This window comes from Coenobita brevimanus, chromosome 42 (assembly GCF_032717465.1).
Source record: "Coenobita brevimanus isolate Jiangsu-jjx chromosome 42, ASM3271746v2, whole genome shotgun sequence".
In the NCBI taxonomy this organism is placed as follows: domain Eukaryota; kingdom Metazoa; phylum Arthropoda; class Malacostraca; order Decapoda; family Coenobitidae; genus Coenobita; species Coenobita brevimanus.
In genome coordinates this window covers 1504762-1525652 of record NC_136995.1, presented here as the reverse complement: position 1 = coordinate 1525652, position 20891 = coordinate 1504762, and the positions used below count along the sequence as shown (strand labels likewise).

Here is a 20891-nt window from a genome sequence, read left to right as displayed (position 1 = left end):
TGCAGACATAGCCGAGTGACCCGTGCTTACGTGCCGCCATGTGTGTGTGTGCGGGTGGTTGGTTGCAGGCTGGGGGTTGCTTTGCCGAGGATGGTGGCATGGCAGGCAGCGGGGGCCGTGACAAGATGACGTACCCGTGCCGATACTGTGGCAAGCGGTTCACGCAGACTGGCACCTGCCGACGTCACGAGCGCCTCCACACTGCCCCCAACAGCTTCAAGTGCCCAATCTGCCAGAAGGGCTTCAACCGCAAGTATCGGCTCAAGGAACACATCGTTGCCTCGCATCCCCACCAGTCCGAAGATGGTGACCTTAATTTGATCATCAGCAGCTCAGCGACGACCCTAGCGTGAGGCAGAGGCACGGGGGGCACAGGAAGGGGTAGCCGGGGGAGAAGCAGGGGCAGGGGGAGGGGAAGGGGCAGAAGGGGGAGGAAGAGGAAAGAAACCTGGATTGTTCTGAGATAATGGGTCATTTTTTAAGTGGCTCTGGAGATTTCTTAACACTTACTTCCTTAGCACTTTATTCTGCACAATACACCTCAGTATTCTCTTGCATGTTTTTGATGCAGACAACTTCTATAGCAAAAACAACATGAGTAACATACAAGAGAATGTTAAGGTGTAAAATGCAAAATAAATAAATAAGGTAGAGGTACTAGATGCCTCCAATGCCACCTTGAATCCATCTCAGTGGTGTTCCATTGCCCATTTCCTCCCCTTTACCTTCTCTCCCCCACCCACCCCACCTCCTAGTTTACCTCTTAGCCCCCCCATCACCAACACAACACCTCCACCACACTCCCTCACTAGGATTCGCCGAACTGATTAACCTGCCGCTTCACTAACCACCTCTAATCAATTAACTCTAACCCACTAACCCTCTCCCAACAACCAGCCTAATATAATAAAACAAGTCATAGTTGTAAAAGGTGCCTGGTTTGTATGGCTTAAGTTTGCTGCTCAGCTCTGCTGTTGGTTCAGATGGAAATGTGGAGTAAATAAGTAAGAAATAGTTGACTTAGTGTATATGAGAAATACTGTAGGTAGACGAGAGGCCTGGGTAGAAGACAGAGAGAAACACTAGTAGATAAGATGACAGTACACAGCAGAACCAGAGCTAGACTACAAACCGTGGCATTCTTTCAACAAGATACCAAATGAGTCCGTGATAACGATAGAATGAGTTAATATGTAGAAATAACCAATAACCATAATTTATTTTAGTCCCAAAGTCATTTATATTTACCAAAACCAAAAAGACAAGAGAAGCTGATAGTAAACTAAGATGTAACAGATATATCACCCCCAAAGACTTGTGACCAAAGGTTTTTTTTTTATATTCTTGCGTACTTAAGCGTAACCTAGACCTCAGGATGGGGATTTGTATGAGGATAATAATAAGTGAGTTTTGTGAGTGGGCACAGTAAGCGAACTTCCCAAACGAGGCAATTTGAACGTGATTCCCCTCCCCCCTCCTTTTTTTCAACGAGTAACTTGTTTTAAGTGACTCCTACAAGTGCAGTACAGTAGCTTTAAGTGCATTCCTCCTTGAGTGAGTTTAAGTTAAGTTTCTGAACAGCATTTCTCTCAACACCATATTTCTATTTTTGACCTATTCAGTATGGTGACATTTTACACTTTATTAGTGCTGCCTCTGGACAATTTTATTCATCTTAGGGAACACCCCTCTTACTGAAGGGGTTAATGAAGGCTATATCTAACCCCTTCAGTTTGAAAAGTCTCTCCAAGGTTTAATAATCAGGAGGTAGCAAAAATAAAATGTAAAAAAATATATACAGGGTGGACCATTCATAACACTTCACATCCACTACGCCAGGTGACTTCTTGTATGTTGTGGGGATGACTCAATCCGTGCTATCAGTATCTATCCTGTATCATTTATTCATTTCCCACTCCTACTAACACACCCACACCCATACTAGCAGACTGAGCCATCCCCATAACACATTAGCTACTCCCAGGTGATCTCTAGAGTAGTGCTATTTACAGACCATCCTGTACAGTATATCACCGTACTGAAGGGGTTAATTTCTCACACGTGTACTATGTTCCTTCCTAATATGTTTTTGTTTATTTATTTATGCATTTTTCTCTATCAATCATTTCCTGCAACACTTGACTGTGATAGGCCAATCTTTAATGTAGTCTGCTAAGCATTTATGGATTAATTTGGTTTTTATTTACGTTGAGAGGATCCCAAGCGGTATTTCTTCTGTTGAGATTGTTTTTATTTAATGTGTGTATTTTTTTGTGTACTTATGAAGTAATATATATACAGTAGGGAAATCATGGTGGCTAATTTGACCGCAGTTTTAAGTTTGGTCAGATTAAGTCACTACAGGTCGGAGCTGTTGAACCGAATCTCTACTATGTATTTAGGTCAATATACTATAATAATTTGGTTGTCTGCTCTGGAGAGGTCATCCACTTAACACCTTGAATCTGATGGCTTAATTTTTTTCTTAACTCTTCACAGCAATGGCCAATTATATTCAGTTCTGAAGAGCTCCACTGAAATGTAGGGGCTAATGAAGGCTGCATCATCAGATTCAAGGGGTTAACAATACTATATCCCTAGTATGAAAGACAGTTTTAGTTTTCTTGCCTGCTAAACTTACTTCCTGTAGTGGCACTGGTGAGAATCCTACACATGGTGGCACTATGCACTCTGGATGGAGCAAAGCAGTTGCAATGTTCAACTAGGAGCAAGACCTCATATTTCCCTGCACCACGGGGAATGACCCTGGTCTGACTCTGGTGAGGTGTCATCTACCACAAGGGGATGCCAAATCCCTACATGGTGTATGTACAATACTGTACTGTACCTGTACGATGGCCCCACAACAGCAGCTGCTTACCTGTGGTCAACAGGTTTGCTTGGCCAGAGCAAGGTTAAGCAACAATGACAACAGCAACTATCAAAACTTTCACCCTCTATGTTTCAACATTATTATTTTTTTCTCATTTCAGTTAAACAACCCATCTACCTCCTCTAACTCAAGAATCTCAATTATAGTAAATCTCACATATTCATTACAGTGTGTCCTTGTTATAGCTTACGTTTTGTTCCGTTGCTGTTTATTCCTCAGTAAGTTAGAGAAATACTGTCACCTATTCTCTGCATTTATTCCCACTCTTCTCCAAGCCTTAACTTTCATCTTCACCTTTTCTTCATCTGTTGTCTCATCCCATCTTCTTTCTCTGCATTTATCCCCCCTTCCTTCTTCCCACATATTCTATTTATTAATTCTCTCCTTCCCATGCTACCTACAATGCTAACCTGTCCGTCCCCCAGTCACAGCATCATATGTATGGAAAGAGTTATGATGTACTGGAACACGCCCTAACATATAACGAGGAAAAACAGTTTCTTCTAAAAGAATTGTCTTTAAAAGGTTCAGACTGTTTGAGAGGACTGAAAGGTTCAGACTGTTTGAGAGGACTGAATCTCATTTACCAGTACAGTATATACATTCATCCTTTTTCATTCATTGCCAGACGCCATGTATCCCAGATGGGGTGGCCAATGGCTTAGAGTTAATTGTTTTACAGGGAGGGGCACTAATCCTCCACCAACCCCACTTGACATGTAGGGATGCCAACAGCATCTGGTGTTCCCAGGCGGTCACCCATCCAAGTACTAACCAGACCCAACGTTGCTTAACTTCGCTGATCGGACGGGAAGCGGTACAGTATATACACTGTACATTATTTCTCTTCACTACGTCTCTTGTTCCATTTACTTAACTTATATTCAGTTACAAATGTATGTAATCCCCTTTCATTATTTCTCTCACATTTATTCAACTTTTATATAATCTCAAATGGACATGATCTCCCTTTCAATACAGTACTTCTTGCATTTTTTTTCTTACTCCTGTCCATTTACAAACACACACTCATGAGTCATATTTTCTATTTACCCATTGTCCCCACCCATAACTGAGTTGTAGTTCATTCACTTTAACCTGGTGGTGATTTTCATCTTTTTGTAGCTTATTTCCTGTACCTCGTTGGCAGAATATGACAATGCTAGGTCTATAACCCTTTTCCAAAGCACACCTTCCTGACCAGCACCATATTCTGAAGTTATCATTTCAAAATAGGATTCAAGAGGGAGTGATGGCAATTTTATGCCTAGTTAGTGAACAGAGTAGAGTCATAACCTGGCTTCACACCACACAAAGACTGCAGGGGTAATAATATTGCCGTGAAGTTTTCGTGCAGTCTAACAAAGTTATGACCTTAACAGTAGGGACCCGTGAATAAGTTGGATGGGAGGCATATTCGGGGTAGACCTTTAGTTCTTCATATTCTTTAACATTTTGGCCTACACAGAACCATGTCCAGAGCCAAAAACATTAATGAAAATAATGAATTCAACCTCTATCCTATGTACCCCTTTAGCTCAATTAATCCACTTGTCACAATGAATCAGCCACAGCAAGGACCTACTGTTGAGTGTTCGAAGCTTTTCTAAAATGCATGAGCAACAGTTTTATTATGAACCATGGTGCTTGAGAGGGATGCCCTCATGTGGTGGCACTGAATCAGCTGGGAGGCTCTATTGCCTGGTTATACAAATATCACTCAGCTACTTCCCTATACTTCAAGAGGAGGATGGTGGACTGTAGAGGGGTAACTTAGGCCTGTAGCTCACCAGGTTCACCATTCAGACAAGCCTGGGGCCACAAAACAAACAAAGCGTCATTAACTGCTCCTCATGCAGGGTAGAAAAACTGAAATACTGTAGCTCCTTAACTGTGAACAAGTCTTCACCTGGTGTGAGACTCGGCCTACTTTAGTTCTTTCACATTAACTTGGCCAGATTTTTGTTCATTTGTTTCATGCACAGTGATTACGGGACTGAATGCGAGTGCTGTGACTCTACCTCCTTTCTATTCCACTGCCATCATATTCTAGTATTAATCTGTTATAACAAGTTAGCATCCAAGATATAGAGAATGCAATTTTTGGTAAAGTTGGAGTAAAAAAGAAAAAAAATGCATACAGTACTCCTCTCCAGCTAGGGGAAGGGATTCATGAGTGTACTGGTCTACCATGGCCTAGCCTCAGGCCCCTACACTTCAAAAGGGATAATATGAGATTGGCCATTACTATTATATAATTGATTATTCAGTATCTATTTTGTCTTTTCTCTGCTACTTTTTCCTCTGGCCTGACCTCTCCAGCAGACTTCACCATTCATTTGGTAAGGATTTAGTTCCCTCTGCTAACAGTCCTAAGATTAGGCTTAGAGTGAGGTTGTTATGTTATTTTAAATATCCATTTATAGTTTACTGCATTTTTCTACAGTTTTTTGATGTTCTTTGTACAGTTTTGTTTTGAATCTTGGTATATTTTTTTGTTTTCATTAGTTTGGGTAGAGTGCACTATTTGGGTGTAAATGTGGGTGATGACTGCCCAGGTGGAGGAGGGCAGATTAACTCTTTTGCTATCTGTGGTTAAACTGTTAATTTCAGTGACCCTTGCGATGCTTGAATTTCCCTCACGAATAAAATACACGAATTTAGCCAGGAGAATATACTGGAATTAAACCACCTGAATTTGGCTTGAAGAAATTACCAAATACATCCATAGCAGCAAACTAGTTAAATCCCTAAACTACATCAACATTCAGGCAGCCTATTCTAGCTACTGTTGGTTTATTTCATTCACCTGATGACAAAAATCTCACAATGAAGGAGATTAAGATTACTGCTTCAACCTCCTTCAGCTTACGAGGTCCTACACTGAATAAGATCATCCACAGTTAACTGGAGTAAGGCAAAGCAGCATCACAGGGAGTGGGTTAAATGCTTCATCTCATCCCACCTACACCTGGCCTATCCAACACTCATGGGCATATCCATTTCTCCCTCTCCCTCTCTTTTTTTAGGACCCCATCTACCTTCCCTCCTTTACTCAGTGGACACTAGATACAACTCACAGCACATAATTTTTGATGATCATTTCAATTATTAATACAGTTTTTGAGAGGGTCCCTGCAGTCATATTATATTTCATTCTTTTTATTTCCACCCAGCAAATTCATATTTTTCTTTGCTTTTATTTCCCCCCCTGAGTAAGTTTTCAAGAGGGATCCTACTGAATCATACTACCATTCTCTCTTTTTACCTCTTTTCGTAGGTGTCGGAGAGGTATGCCTTCACACGATGGCACCAATATAACTGCTTGGCTTTGCTGCCTGGTCACACAAACATCCCTCAGTTCCCTCCCTATTCCCTGAAAGGAGAATGGCAGATTGTAGATGGAAAGTAACAACCCTGGAGTCCACCAGGTTCACCGTCAGATGAGCCTGGAGTTGCAACTATTTCTAACACTTCTTCCTCTCCCTTCCAACATTCCAGTTGAACCCCTCCCCCCCTTCAACCTCCTATAATTCTGGATATGCCCCTGACATCTCCATTAGGCCGACATATAACAATACACTAAACCTTCTCTATACTGGATCAACAGAAGGGAAGACCAATACGATAAAGCCGATGGTCCAGTATGCACGACGGTTTGTCCTGGGATTCAATGTGTTCGTTAAATCTGATGTATGGTCTAGTGGGGTACGGTAAAGCAAGGGTCAACTGCAATAGTGTTGGTATAGATGGGTGTGTCCGAGGGTACGTCTATTCACCCACAGTGTTGTCTGTTTGTATAGTTATTTGCACCAACACTTCTCGTCAGCACCGTATTTAAGTTAAGTGATCTTTTTTCCAAGTTATGGATCTCAGTCCTCAGTCTGTTGTGGATTCCTGTGAAGTAGAGGAAGGACTATGAAGGAAAACATGATAGAAAAAAAATCCCTGAAGTAGGTAACAGGGCAGAAAAAAGTCTGTAGAAGCTAAAACTGGTCATTAAAGGACCAGGAGAAGCTATACCATTAAAGAAAGGAAAATGAAAAAAACGTTATTGAAGAAACTGTTATTGAAATGATGAAAAAAAGCCTTGAAAATATAAAAAAAAAGTCATGACAAAGGTAAAAATAGGGGAGAAAAAGCCCCTAAAGAAGACAAGAAAAAATGTGAAGAAACTCGGTTACTAAAAAGGAAAAAGGAAATAAAAAGCCTTAAAAAAAAAGATAATTCTTTCTACAAAGGTCACTATGAAGCTAAAATTATTAACTGTGATGACAGTATTTGTGATGATAAAATACTGTATTGAAGAGAATTGGGAAGAAGGGAAGAGTAAAAGAAAGAGGGAAGACTTCTCATCAACCCCAGATTTTTGTATTCCACCTTCTCCAGCTTTTTTCACGTTACCCTTCTTTGTCCTACCCTCTACCAAAAACAGGAGTCCAAGGCGCTCACTTTTAAATCAACCTTTGTTAATGTTTACTCTCACAGCCAGATTGTTAAAACTGAGAGGGCCAAGGTGTATGTAAAGCCAGGCATTCAGAGGGTCATTGGCTTGTGGTTTAGTGGTCTGAACACCCCAGCTGGAGAGACAGCCTTGTTAATGTTCTTTAGGAGATGACTGAGTTTTTTTTTGAGCGTGTAATGTCTTCAAGGATAGAAAGAAATAGGCTGGTTATCTACATCAGCTCAGCCTTAGAACCCCTATACCTCAAAGGGGATATATTCATTTTTTTTAATATATTATTATTATTATTATCATCCTTTCCAGAAAAGTAGTGAGCATCAGATTTGGTTAGCCCATGTGCATCATTATAGAACATTTATCAGCAAGGCAGAAAGAGCAGATGTGTTTTGTCTCTTCACGGTTTCACAAATGGTGGTCTGACTGGGAGCTTACCTACTTCTCTGTACTCTCAGTTTTAACAATGTTTACCTTAGTCTTGAGTTGGGACAATCACCAAGTTAGTCAAAAGGGGGGATGTTTTCTGTGAGTGAGGGAGATGCAAAATGGTGAGTGAGAACCAGGAGAGAAAATAATTATCTGAACCTTGGGATATCTTTTTCCTTTTATTCTTGCCATCTCCTGACAATTTTTATTCGGCTTAGGAGAGACTTTCTGAACAGGCATTCAGTATAGCAGTACAGTATGAACTCTCAAATCTAAAATCTGAAATATCTGAATCCACTGGCTTTATGGAAAATGGAATATTTAGGAATGAAGAATGATTATGATAATTATGAGAAAATTATGTAGAAATAGCATATAGCACCACGAACAGTAAATACAGTGGAGTACCTTGTGCTGTATTAGTAATATATCACCTGTTGCTATACTCATCTACAATTAACACTGTCTTCAAATATGCAGTGACTGTGTGAGGACAGGTATCAACACCCTTCTATTATATGAAAATATATTTTGGAAAATGGAGGTTTCTGGAAATTGGATGTTTGGATTTACGAGGTTGTACTATAATAAACAGCTTTTAAGCTGAATAAAATCGTCTGGCAAGAATAAACTAAACAAGACATCACTCGGATTCAAGATAGCAATGAACATGAAGCTAGGAGTGAAGTAGGTAGCAATGACACACTAATATTAAATGCCTTGATAACCCTTGTACTTAATAAGAGAGACAAATATTCTAGGTTTATATACAAGATGTTTGTATGGCAAGTTCCTTAGGCTAAGTCCCCCTTTTAATATATAACCCATAAACAGTGTACAATTAGAATCCGAGAGTGTGTGAGTGAGTGCAAGGTAGAGTATTTGCGCAGCGGAGGGTCAAACCAGGGCCCGGATTCACAAACAGACTTACAATCATTTCTCTTTCATATCTTAGACTTGTTTTAGTAGGAGGAACAAGGTATGGTGGATATCTGCTTTCTCCTTCCCTTGTTATATAATAACATCTCTCATATAACAGATTTCTTTTTGTAGGAGGAACAAAGAATGGGAAGATTCTACACCCTCTTTCCCTTGTCTTGTACAGTAGTTACATCCATCAACCAGATTTCTTTTTGTAGAACAAACAAGGGAGAGGGTGATTTCGATTTCTTTTTCTAGAAGGAACAAGGGACAAATGGATTCTGCATTCTCCTTCCCTGTTTATTCCTAGAAAAACAAATCTTTAGTTACAGACACAATTTTCCTCCAAGATTTGATTTATAGGAAGAGCAAAAGATTGGATGATATTATGTTTCACTCCAAGATTTGTTTTGCAGGAAAGACAAGGGAAAAAGTACTGAATCTCTCCTTGTCCCTCATTCTTCCTTCAAAAACAAATATGAATTACACATTAATTTTCCTCCGTGATTTGTTTCACAGGAAGGACAAGGAAAGTGGTACTGGATTTCTCCATTTCTCTTGTACCTCCTGCAAAAACCACTGAAATTATGAGACCACATTGATACTGAGGCCTGTATTTTAAGCAGTCTTTGAGAGTTCGTTGCACCTCTTCCTTAGTGATTTATTCCACACACTCATGGATATTACTGATGCAATTCACGTGGATATTAAAGTGAAATAAATAGCATAAGGGAGCATGTTATGGCATGATTTATTCAGCACATTACATGATCATCATCATCATCAAATTTTGTGTTGCCCCATGAGGAGTGTAGGAGCCTGGGGCTAAGCAAGTTGGTCCTGACATTTAAGATGAGTGACCACCCTCACTCATCCCTGAGTGGCATTTCGTGAGCAATAAACCCCAACCACCCCTTGGATATAAACCTGCACAGGTTCATTCTGACTGGAGCACCTTAACTGCCCACTAAACCACCAGGTGCCATAATCTGGTTACTGCATATGGTTGCCACCCAGCATAGTAAATGGTTTCCTGGTGTTCAGGAAACCATTTGGCTTGTCACCCAGTGTGGAGTCAACCACTGGGAGAAGGAAGAGGAAAGAAAGATAGAAGAGGAAGAAAGGAAAGACGGAAGGAAGAGAGGAATGGGCAGTCACCTGAGAGCTGCACTACACTGAGTGAGTGGATGGTGAGCGCCCCCACCTACCACTAATAATATCTCGTATGATACTGATGCAAAGTATGTGGATTTAAAAATAATATAACAGACCATGAGAGACTTAAGGTGGGATTCATTCTGCACAATACACTTCAATAATCTCTTGTATATTACTGGTGCAAAGTACAGTATGTGGATATTAAAACAAATGGCATTCGAGAGATTGTCAGGGTGTAATATGGAAAATAAATAACTCGGGAAGAGGTGCTAAGAAGACTCCTAGGTCACTTAAAGTATCCCTGTAAGCCTGTTTGTGCATCCAGGCCCAGAACTATTCCTCTGTGCAGGTTTCACATGAACAATGAAGTTAATTATTTGGTTTTTACAATACAGAATTTTTCGTTCTTTTCTAAGCCTAATATTTTGACAGGCATATGCACTCCATCGGGCTGCAAGACATGTTTGGGAAATTTCATCATTATTGCCATTTTCACTTTTTTTTTTTTAATCCAGTAAAACCATCTTGCTCTGAGGATGTGATTTATTTTTCATCTTGCCACTACTAGATTTTATTCAGCTTTGGTGAGGGACACCTTCATGTGGTGGCACTGATACAACAGTTGGCCCCATTGCCTGGTTATACCTCTATCCTTAAGTTTCATCCCTATTTCCCCAAACAATGGTGGACTGCAGAAGGAAGGCCACTTCAGCCTGCAGTCCACTGGGTTCAACTACTACTATTGCAACTACTACTATTACTACCAGTCTACCATTACTACTATTACTACTACTACCACCACTACTATACTCTACTACAGTACCACCACTCCAGTTAAAAGTCTCCTTAGCTGAAAAAATCAATCTGTAAGTGGAAAGAATAAACTGCAAAAATACATTATTACTCTGCAAGCATTAAATCACTTTTCATTTACTGGGTTGTATTCCAAAACCATTTCATTACATCAGTACTGTATGGTGATTTTATTTTTTAACAGTTCCATCCTGTTGCTACCGGATGATTTTACCCACTTCAGCAGACTCTTCTTGCAGTAAAAATTCTTGAAGATCTCTCTCTTCTACCTCAAGAAGTTCTGCATAAACTTAATAAATTTGTCTGGTGTTAGCAAGGATAAATAAAATATATATCATGATACAGAAGAGACAGAACCAAAATAAGTCAAGATGGATGCCCTTGTTTGTTTACATTTAGGGAGAGGCAGCCATGATGGAAGCCCTTGTTTAGTTTACATTTGGGCAGGCGGCCATGATGGAAGCTTCATTTATTTACATTTAATGAGACGGTTATGTTGGAGGCTGTAACGATCAGCCCCAAGTGTGCATGTAACCCGATAATCTATTTTGTGTACTAAATTGTGTAAGAGATGCGGAATTGTACATATTGGACCGCGTCTGGCTCAACCGCTGTACGGTTTTAACCACACCCCAGTTACATCCATACCACATGTGTTTTTCTCAAAATTTTGGTGCATTTCCCACCAAAACTGTAGCTCATTTGTCCTAAGGAGGGTCCAAGTCAGGCTAAAATGGTTGTATCTTCCCAATAAACAACATTTTCATATGGGGGTTTAATTCTTCATTTGGATTTGTTGCACATTCAGCACTTCCATGACAGTTAGATGTGACTTTGTGCACTGTTTTTTTTTTTTTTTTTAAAGGTTACAGTTGAATCAGAAACTCACAAATGTGCAGTCATGGGCAAAAGTTCACCTAATATTTCAACTTTTCAGCTGCCCACTTTCCTCTACTGGCTAATATTCCTAAGTATGTCTCTCTGCCCATAAATGTTTCTCTTTAATATAATGCATCAGGGAGGAAAGTCATGGACATACCATAAGTGTGGAGTACACACAGTGGGCAAACTTTTGTTCCTGATGTGTCCCTTTACTAATATAACAACTTTCCTTTCATTCTTGCTATCTCCGGGCAAGAAGCCTCCTCTACGCTGAATAAAACCGTCTGGCAGAAACAAGAAAAAAATAAAGATGGTGTACTCTGGTAGACAGGGTTAAGAACACAGGAGAATATATTAAGTAGTATGTCACAGTACAGAAGGGATTAATTGTAGATAAGTGCTTAATTAACGGAGCCAATATTCACAGCCTCATCATCAACTTTCCAAACAGCTATAGTTACCTTGATTTCATTTGATGGTAATGGGTCACTGCCACAACTTGAATACTAAATGCAGGTTGCATGAAACTCGATATGCCTAAGTTATGAGGTATAAGTGGGTCTCTTTGGTTAGTATTCAAATTTCTCCTTAGTTTGTATTCATATTTCTCCTACGGTTTGACTACATTTGACCGTCAACTTATCTGAAAAAAATTATGGATCTCTGTCGGATAAAAACAGACTATGATTAACATTCCACTAAACTCGAGTCATTCCAGTGTTGTGATCACCTCGAAGGATGCTGAGAGGAGAATTGTGAGGAAGTGAATGGAGAAATGTTTAAATGAGCCACTGGATGATGATGATGATGTATTTTAGTTTATTTTTACTACCCACACAAGTGATGAAGAGGGATGTTTTCCAATGGCACAGATATATACAGGCAGCTCAACTGTCTGGTTACTCAGCTTCCTCCCTATCCCCTGAAAGTAGGATGGTGGACAACTTCAGGAGAGGGGAAACTTCAGCCACCAGTCCACCAGGTTATGTTCAGATATACCTGGGATCACAATAAGTAGCTCAGGAGTTATGTTTTGAGCTGCAGGGGTTAGATACAGCATATATTTACTATCAATCAATCTGTCTGTCTGTCTGTGTCTGTTTATCAATCTATTAATTTATTGCCAGACACCTTAATCCTATAAGGGGTGCCCACAAACAAATCACCTCCACATTGCCCTGTTCTCTGCCATGTGGCCATCCTTTCTCCAACTCACATCCCCGTCTTATGTATCTTTACACTCCGTCCCTCCTCCTTTACCCGTGTATTTAACCCTTCGTTGTAAAAGGTCTCTCCTAAGTTGCATATAATCACTTAGGAATAGTAAGAACAGGGAATAGTAGATGTTGTAGCCCCAGGTTCATATGAAATGTGGACTGCATGCTGAAGTTGCTCTCCTCCTGCAGACCACTATTCTCCGTTTCCAGGGACGAGGAGGAAGTTATGGGACATTTATACCGTATACAGTAATCAGGCAGTGAAGCCAATTGGTTATATCAGTGCCACCACATGAAGGCATCCCTCTCCAACACCCAGCAAGAAGAATGTAATGAAATCCATTATGTCAATGGATTTAAAAGCTTAATATATGGGATATGAAAGTTCTAAGAAATTGGTGTACAAAGCAAGAGATATGGTAAGGTGAGAAGGGGTGTGGTTTGCTGTACAGTATTAACATTTGTAATTAACATTTCTGAGAGAATAAATTTGTGCTTCCAGGAGCTAAAAAAAAAAAAAAAGTAAAGTTTTATTCAATGTGTACAGTGAGTCCTTTTTGTAGGCTGACATTAATATGGTCCACGTTTGGTATTTAGTCTGCAATTAATAAAACAAAATTGCTTGAAATTTTCTTGCTCTGCAATTAATAAAACAAAATTGCTTGAAATTTTCTTGCTAACTGTAAAGATAACTTTTCAGTATCTCTAAATTTACAGTATTATGTGTACGGCAAAAGCTGTGATATTTGAAATGCATTTCTTAATTATTATAAGGACTGACTGTAACACCTCAACACAGTGTTGGTGTTGGTAATGCAGTGTGTGTGTTACACCATACCTGGTACAGTAAACTCCCAATCATCCAGCGTAATTCAGCCAAGCCGTACACTGGTTAAAGTAAAGAGCCCCCCATCAGCTCAATATTTGGCACTGAGCTGGATATTGCGGTACCTTTCATCTCAAACCTTCATCCTAAAATCTTTCCCATACGGAAAAGATGAAAATTAAGCATAAAATAATACGGTAATACTGAACTGGCTGGCTACCGTTTACGAGTCGGTTGATACACCTCAACACTGGATATTGCATAGAACTGCTGGTTGTGTCCCGTTTCAGCACCGGACATTGCTTTAATAGAACCCAACCAGCAGTGCTGGATGTTGTATTGGGCTGGATATTGCAATGACAGATAATTGAGTTTACTGTATTATGCTGAGCAGGTTAGGAGGAGCCAACACTTCTTCCTTATCACACTACTTCTGGCACCAATGAGGAGCTTACACCTGATGGTCCTGTGCACCCCGGTTGCAGCAAAGCAGCTGCAGTGTCCACCCAGGAGACAAACTATCTAATATTTCCCTAAACCTCACCATGAGAAAGACCCTGGTCTGACCCTGGTGAGGTTTTGTCTACCACAAGGGGGCAGAAGTTCCCTGCATGGTGGATGTCCTGTACTGTACCTGTAGGACAGCACCACAGAAGCTGGTCTTTACCTGTGGTCAACAGGTCAGCTTGGCCAGACAGACCAGGAATAAGCACCACCAACAACAACAACATTACTTCTGCAAACAGTATTTCCTTTGTGCTGTACACTACTGTACTAGGCACAATATTCGTACAACTACGGCATACAGTGGAATCTCCTAAATTGTGGCTTTATGAGACTGAGCACATGCCGCGATCTGAAAATTCCACGAGTTAGAAATGACTAATCTTTGGAGAAAATTACTCATGGGTCTGTCATCAAGTTGCCCCCCTTACCCCCAAACCTACATCAACTGGTCACTGGAGAACACTAACAACCTGAAAAGGAAATTAGTAAAGCATATTTAATGGGAATGAACAATACTGTAAGATTCTTACCTGAATCTGACTGATGACACTGCTTCCATGGACAGGGGAGGGGGGAGGGGTTCCAAGGCTTGAGGCAGACTTCAGCCTCTCAGCATGAGGCAAGCGTGCTGATGCCTCATGCTGCCACCTCTGTGTCGCTTCCTCCTCATCAACCTCCCTCAGGAACCCCTCAAAGTCCAGTGTGGAGACAATGGCAGTGGGGTAATTGTTGCCCTCAGCTGCCTCTGTGTCACTGTAAGAGTTGTCGGTTTGTTGAGATTAATTCTTTACCAAACGGGTGAAGCCTTTCCAAATTTTCTGTTGAAATGAGTCTTTCACAGGTTACTTGTTCTTATTCCTGGATTACACAGCTACTGGGCATGTTTATAAACTTACCTTTGAAAGCTATAAATGAAGATTTAGAATGTGTGATACACTGATGCGTCTAATTGGAGCAGTGGTTGGTAAACTATGCAGTCAGTCGGAGAGATCATCAGCAATCAGTGCCGTGGGCAACTTGCCTGTTTCTTTAAATACCCGAAAATAGGTATTTTTTGTTTTTTTCTGCTCACTTCTTGCAGTTACAATTCAACAGTTAATTATGTGTGTTGCATATGTACCAAAATTACTTAACGTGAGACTGTGAGTTTGTTATAATATGGGCGGAATTACTGCACCTGTCTGGTACAGAATTACCTCGTTGAGTCCATAATGGTGGGCAACTTTGGCTTTCCTCTCGCCGCCGTCATTCCTCCTCAATACATCTAACTTTTGGGTTTAAGTTAACATTGGCTTCTACTTCATCCTCTTCCTCAAAGATGTTGTAGGCTTGGGAGGGTTACGATCGACCATGGTAACACTTGGCAGGCGGAGGAAGCACGAAAAAAAAAAAAATCTCACCACACCGGAACCACATGCTAACAACGGAAGGAGACAATGCACTGAGCCAGGCGCCAGAGTTTCAGGTGCCTGTGTCCTTCATGCCTGGTGTGGGAGGGAAGCACTGTTGTAATTGGCTGAGAGTAAGTGCTATGCTTGAATATGACTGGTTTAGTAACTGCCAAGCTTGATTACGATAGGTTTACACTCAGTTAGATGTGCAGGCTTGAGGTAATAGTGATGCACATTGCACGAGGCATCAGGAAAACATCACTTTTGAGGCTGCATGCACAAATTTCGTGTAATTTCCACGAGTTACTAATACTACAAATTCTTGCATGATGTTGCCATGTATCATGAATCCGCTATTTAAGATCACACGATTTGGGAGATTCCACTGCATCTGTAAAACTCAAACAAACAAATACACAAATACACCACATAAAAAATATTTACACACCGGCTTCCTCTACATTAACAATAATCTGGCATCAGCTGGAATAAAATACAAAAATGGATTTCCATCACAAGTAAAAAAAATAATAATAATAAAAAAATAAATACCAATACCAATACAAATAATATCCAAGGGAATACAAAGGCGTCATATGCAAAACAGATTACAATGAGGTGCTTGGGAGCCCTGTGGACTGACAGAAAATGTGACATCTAATCTCTTCCTTTTCTTCAGCTGATAACTAAGGGGTTGCCAGGTAAGTATGGCCAATTACTAATGGTTGTTAGCCTCTTCTGCCTCTCTTTCCTTGGTGTATTCACTGAAGCCTGAAAATGACAGTGGACTAAGGTGCAACTTATGATTCATATGTGGGTGATAATGTGCTCCTTTGTCTGCCACATAATTCAAGCATCTAAGAATACAGTAATGAGAATAAGGCAAAAGAGAGGAACAGACTTTTGTATCCGACTATGAAGTGATTTTTGTACTGTATCTTACTGTGCAGTTTGCCGCAGGAAGAAGTATGCACAGGAATAAATATAAACACAAAATTATAAAATAGTCATGACAAATGTTTTTAAAAATGAAGGGAAACAACTCAGGATGCTCACTATTTTTTCATTTCTTTGTGTTATCAATTAAAATCTCCTAAACAAGGGTTATAGGTGTATACTTTTTCCTGTGGTCGACCATACGTTAAACTGTATTTGCCTTATTACTGATGCTGCAATTGAAACTCAGCAAAGGTAAGATCTCCATACGATTATTTTTTGTTAGCACACATCAATGCATAGGCACAGTCAGCAATAAAAACCCTGTCTTCTCTCTTGCTCATCTCTCTATGGACTAAATCAGCCTCGTGATTTTAAAGCCACTTAATCTGATAATGCTGATGAGGGGCAAAATCAAGTCATCAGTGTTGATTGCTTTAGATTTATGATGCTACTAATCACTGTATGGAGAGATGAGTAGTAGTGACTGGACTTTTCCTTCTGATAATTGACAATGCTTCACCATTTTGACTGAAAATGTTACATATATTTAATGATCAACAACTACCAGTGCTTGTAACGTCAATTATGTAGGTTAAACGCCACACGTAATGGTAGCATAGGAACTCTACTACACGATACTTTACATTGACCATGCTCTTCCATTTGACAGAAAATTTGACATGTACTAAGGTTACTGATAAAAAACTACCAGTATTTTTTATATCAATTAGGTATGATAAATGTACATAATGGTAGCATATGAGCTCTATTATACTTTACAAATACTTCTACTGTGTTTAAACAGTGCTTGTATCTGGTATCTGATCTACACAGCTACCTTAACTTGTAATTTCAATTTCGAAATATAGATGCAATGAACAATGGTAGCATCTGAACTCATAAGTGATAAATAGTGTGTTTACAGAGTACCTAATGTTTCCATCCTTCCACAGGCAACTCCAGTACCCCATCCTTCACACTTCATCAAGACAGAACCTTCACCCACCAGCCCTCTTCACACCCCCGGCACATCATCCAGCCGTCTTGGACCTCAGTGTAGATCTCAGATGCTACAGGACCCTCAAATCCCATCAAGTTTAGATATCTGCAGCCCTAAAGCAACCTGGGAAGAAAAGGAAAATGAGAAGATGCAATGTTCAGTTCAAAGTTCACATGTTAAACCTCAAATGGATTTAGATCTAGAGTCTTCAAGATGGCATGAAACTTTGCAAGGGTTGAATGAGAAAGACACTGACCTGGCTAGGACAAGGGAGAATGAGGAGGTGAGGGTGGATGAAGCAGGGGAGGAAAGTGAGAAAGAGCAGGCTGGGGTGTATGATAGTGAGATGAAAACACAGGTGGCTGTGAAAGTCAGAGGGCATTTGCTGCAAAAGATGAAGGACAATGCAAGGGTACATGGAACAAGAATTGCAGACGGACAAGGAACTGATAAGAGAAAAGGTGAGACAGGGCTGAAACCAGCTGACGTTGAGGAGGAGATGATCAGTAAAGGCAAATCAGGAGAGACCAGTAACCACAACAAAGAAAGCGCATGTCACCGCGATCATTCATACATGATGGTAATGAACCACAACCTTCAACAACGGACAAACAAACAATCAAGAACGTATCACTACACCTGCGCCACCTGCCACAAAACATTTCCGAGGAACCACCGGCACCGCTATCTTTCGCACCTCCGGACTCACACTGGGGAGAAGCCATACATGTGTCCAGTTTGCAACAGAAACTTTACCCGGCGGGACCACGTTCAGGTGCACATGCGGCTCCACACTGGGGAAAAGCCATTCTCGTGTAACACATGTGGTGCCTCGTATACACATAAGGTCTCACTGAGGAATCACAGATGTGAAGGGAGGAGGGAGAACACTGCTCTGCATACCTCAAACCTGGCTCACTATACCTCTACATCAGTCCAGACCCAGGAGCCTCAATATATAGATCATGCAGAGACTTCCTTACCATCAACTGATACCCAAAGTAAAGCCTCAGTGCCTGCCACAAGTGTCTCAAATCTTCATGAATCTTCTAGCCTCTCATCCTCACCACCCAATTCCAATCTTTCTTTAAAATTGCTCATCCAAGCAGAAAGGAAAAGGGAGTTCAAAACTAAAATACAAGTGGAAAATAAGTATGATGGGGACACTTTGAAAGCAAGGAAACGGTTTAAGAAAACTGAAGGTCGGGTGGAGACCAGAGGCAGCGACAGTGAAGGTTATCAGAGAAAGTTAAAAAAAGACAGAAATAATGTGGATATAGAATGTGAAGGACATGAAACAGAAGACAACAGATGCAGAAGTGAAACACCAGATAAAATGAATGATGGGGAAGAGAAAATAACCCATCACAGAGGAGACAAGGAAACCCCTAAAGGAAAAGAAACAGAAGCAAAAATATCAAGACAGGAAGAATGGAGAAATGGTGCTAAGGAAATTATAAATGAAAACATGAGGCTGTCTGTACGTGAAAATAGCAAGATCCACTGGAAAGAGGAGGAAAGTAGAGAAAGGAAAGTAATGGAGAAAAGAAAAATTGAGGAGGGAAGGACAGTGAAGGAAGGGGATAAAGTGAGGACAGGAGGAGCAGACAGAAAACAGAATAATGGAAGGAAAGAATATACAAGTTGGGGAAATGGAGGAGAAAAGCCTGGGAGAAAGGAGGAGGGATGGAGACAAGGTGAGAGAGCAAAAGAGGAAGGATGGAGGGATGGCGACAGAGGTAAAGAGGAGGGATGGAGACAAGGTGAGAGAGCAAAAGAGGAAGGATGGAGGGATGGCGACAGAGGTAAAGAGGAGGGATGGAGGGGAGGTGACTGGAGGAAAGAGGGATGGAGGGAAGGAGAGAAATGGAGGAATAAAAATACTGGGAAGATAGATGATAATGAAGGAATAAGAGAAATCTGGTGCCGGAAGAATTCAGTAGACCTTCCCCTTCGCCTCAGACCAAATAAGTTTCCCTCCCACCACAGTCAAGAGGTAGTTAGGTTGTGAGAGAGAGAGAGAGAGAGAGAGAGAGAGAATGAATCTGCCTTACTCAAGGAGGAAAGGACCTAGAAAAACTCATTGGCTGACCCTGAACTCTTCCACCAAGTTTGGGTAAAATCATGCAAACCAAGTTATTTTGTTAACAGACCAACAAATAAACAAACACATGCATGCACACACACACACACACACACACACACACACACACACACACACACACACACACACACACACTCTCTCTTTCTGCAAGCCCAGGCATACGATAACTACCTGCGTTCCATAAATCACTCACAAATTTTAGAAGCCTGTTTACTCTTTCATTCTCTCAGTTATAATAATATGGTATTTACACCAACTGAGTTCAGAGTCAGTGTTTGAGTGTCTGGGGTTCTGTTCTTGGAGTTCAGTAAGTGTTTGAGTGTCTGAGTGTCTGTTCTTGGAGTTCAGTAAGTGTTTGAGTGTCTGATGTTCTGTTCTTGATCCACTGGGCATGAGTAGTCTGTTATTTTATTGTTGCCTTCACCTGGTAATTTTATTTAGCTTACAGTACACTTTTCAGATTGATGGGGTTGCATATGGCTCTAATAAACCCCTTTCATTTTAAAGGCCTTTCTGTAGCTGAATAAAATCGTTTGGCAGCGACTGGAACAAAACGAACACGATATCACCTGGATTCAGGGGCTGACAGTTAAATTGATATATTTACTTTAACTGAACAGCATTATATTGTAATTACTGTTGATCTCTTCTGTCAGATTTTGAGCCACAAGATTATTATGTAACTACAGTAAAACACTGTAACATTCCAATTATGTAAAAAGTTTGTGCAATATCACAGAGAAAATAAAATATAATGTGAAGATATAACTTTACTGATATCCTAGTGCACAACAGGCAAACCAATTATACCCATCACTTAAAAAGTTGTTCGACGGTAACATAGGTCACGAGCAATGACTCAGTAGTGCAGCCATACATTCTTTCCACAGCACTTCTTTGTGATTAGCTTTATATTCACATGTTAGCCTATCATTACACCTCAGCATTCAAATGGTGAGATGGCAGTTTTAGGCCACGTTAAAAGTAAGTGTATTGCTGTACCTGTACTTCCATCCATCCATCCATCCATTGCCAGACGCCATGTATCCCAAATGGGGTGGCCAAGGGCTTAGAGTTAATTGTTTTACAGGGAGGGGCACTAATCCTCCACCAACCCCACGTGACACGTAGGGATGCCAACAGCATCTGGTGTTCCCAGGCGGTCACCCATCCAAGTACTAACCAGACCCAACGTTGCTTAACTTCGCTGATCGGACGGGAAGCGGTGTACTCAACGTGGCATGGCCGTTGGCACTTAACATGGAAATTAATGATAAAACGCCTCATCTGTGGTCTCATATGCAATTTTCATGCAAACAGCGCCTACAGTAAGTCCTCTGACTGGTGGTACA

At 40.7% G+C, this 20891-nt stretch overlaps 2 protein-coding genes and 1 non-coding gene across 3 annotated transcripts in view; 2 read left to right on the top strand and 1 right to left on the bottom strand.

The window, feature by feature from the left end:
• Positions 1–353, top strand: part of LOC145397684 (uncharacterized) — a 53176-nt gene extending 52823 nt beyond the window's left edge. Inside the window, exon 5 of the mRNA XM_080270724.1 lies at positions 69–353. Within this exon, the coding sequence (XP_080126850.1) occupies positions 69–353 (285 nt within the window). The remainder of the gene's footprint in view (positions 1–68) is intronic.
• Positions 354–15519: 15166 nt separating this feature from the next.
• LOC145397660 (uncharacterized) lies at positions 15520–19567 on the top strand. The gene is made up of 4 exons (XM_080270700.1): positions 15520–15627; positions 17389–17718; positions 17794–19174; positions 19241–19567. Exons 1-4 carry the CDS (start codon positions 15520–15522, stop codon positions 19444–19446), a joined length of 2025 nt encoding a protein of 674 aa, XP_080126826.1. The 3' UTR covers positions 19447–19567.
• Positions 19568–20673: 1106 nt separating this feature from the next.
• On the bottom strand, positions 20674–20792 carry LOC145397718 (5S ribosomal RNA). The gene has a single exon (XR_013897028.1). It is a non-coding gene; the product is annotated as a 5S ribosomal RNA (ribosomal RNA).
• Between the last annotated feature and the right edge of the window lie 99 nt (positions 20793–20891).

Excerpts from the sequence above, each read along its gene's own strand:
- LOC145397660 (XM_080270700.1), top strand. The coding sequence starts at position 15,520 with ATGCTAACAACGGAAGGAGACAATGCACTGAGCCAGGCGCCAGAGTTT. Across the intron at positions 17,719-17,793 it reads GGACAAGGGAGAATGAGGAG|GTGGCTGTGAAAGTCAGAGG; the intron begins GTGAGGGTGGAT and ends ATGAAAACACAG. Across the intron at positions 19,175-19,240 it reads ATGGAGGGATGGCGACAGAG|GTAAAGAGGAGGGATGGAGG; the intron begins GTAAAGAGGAGG and ends ATGGCGACAGAG.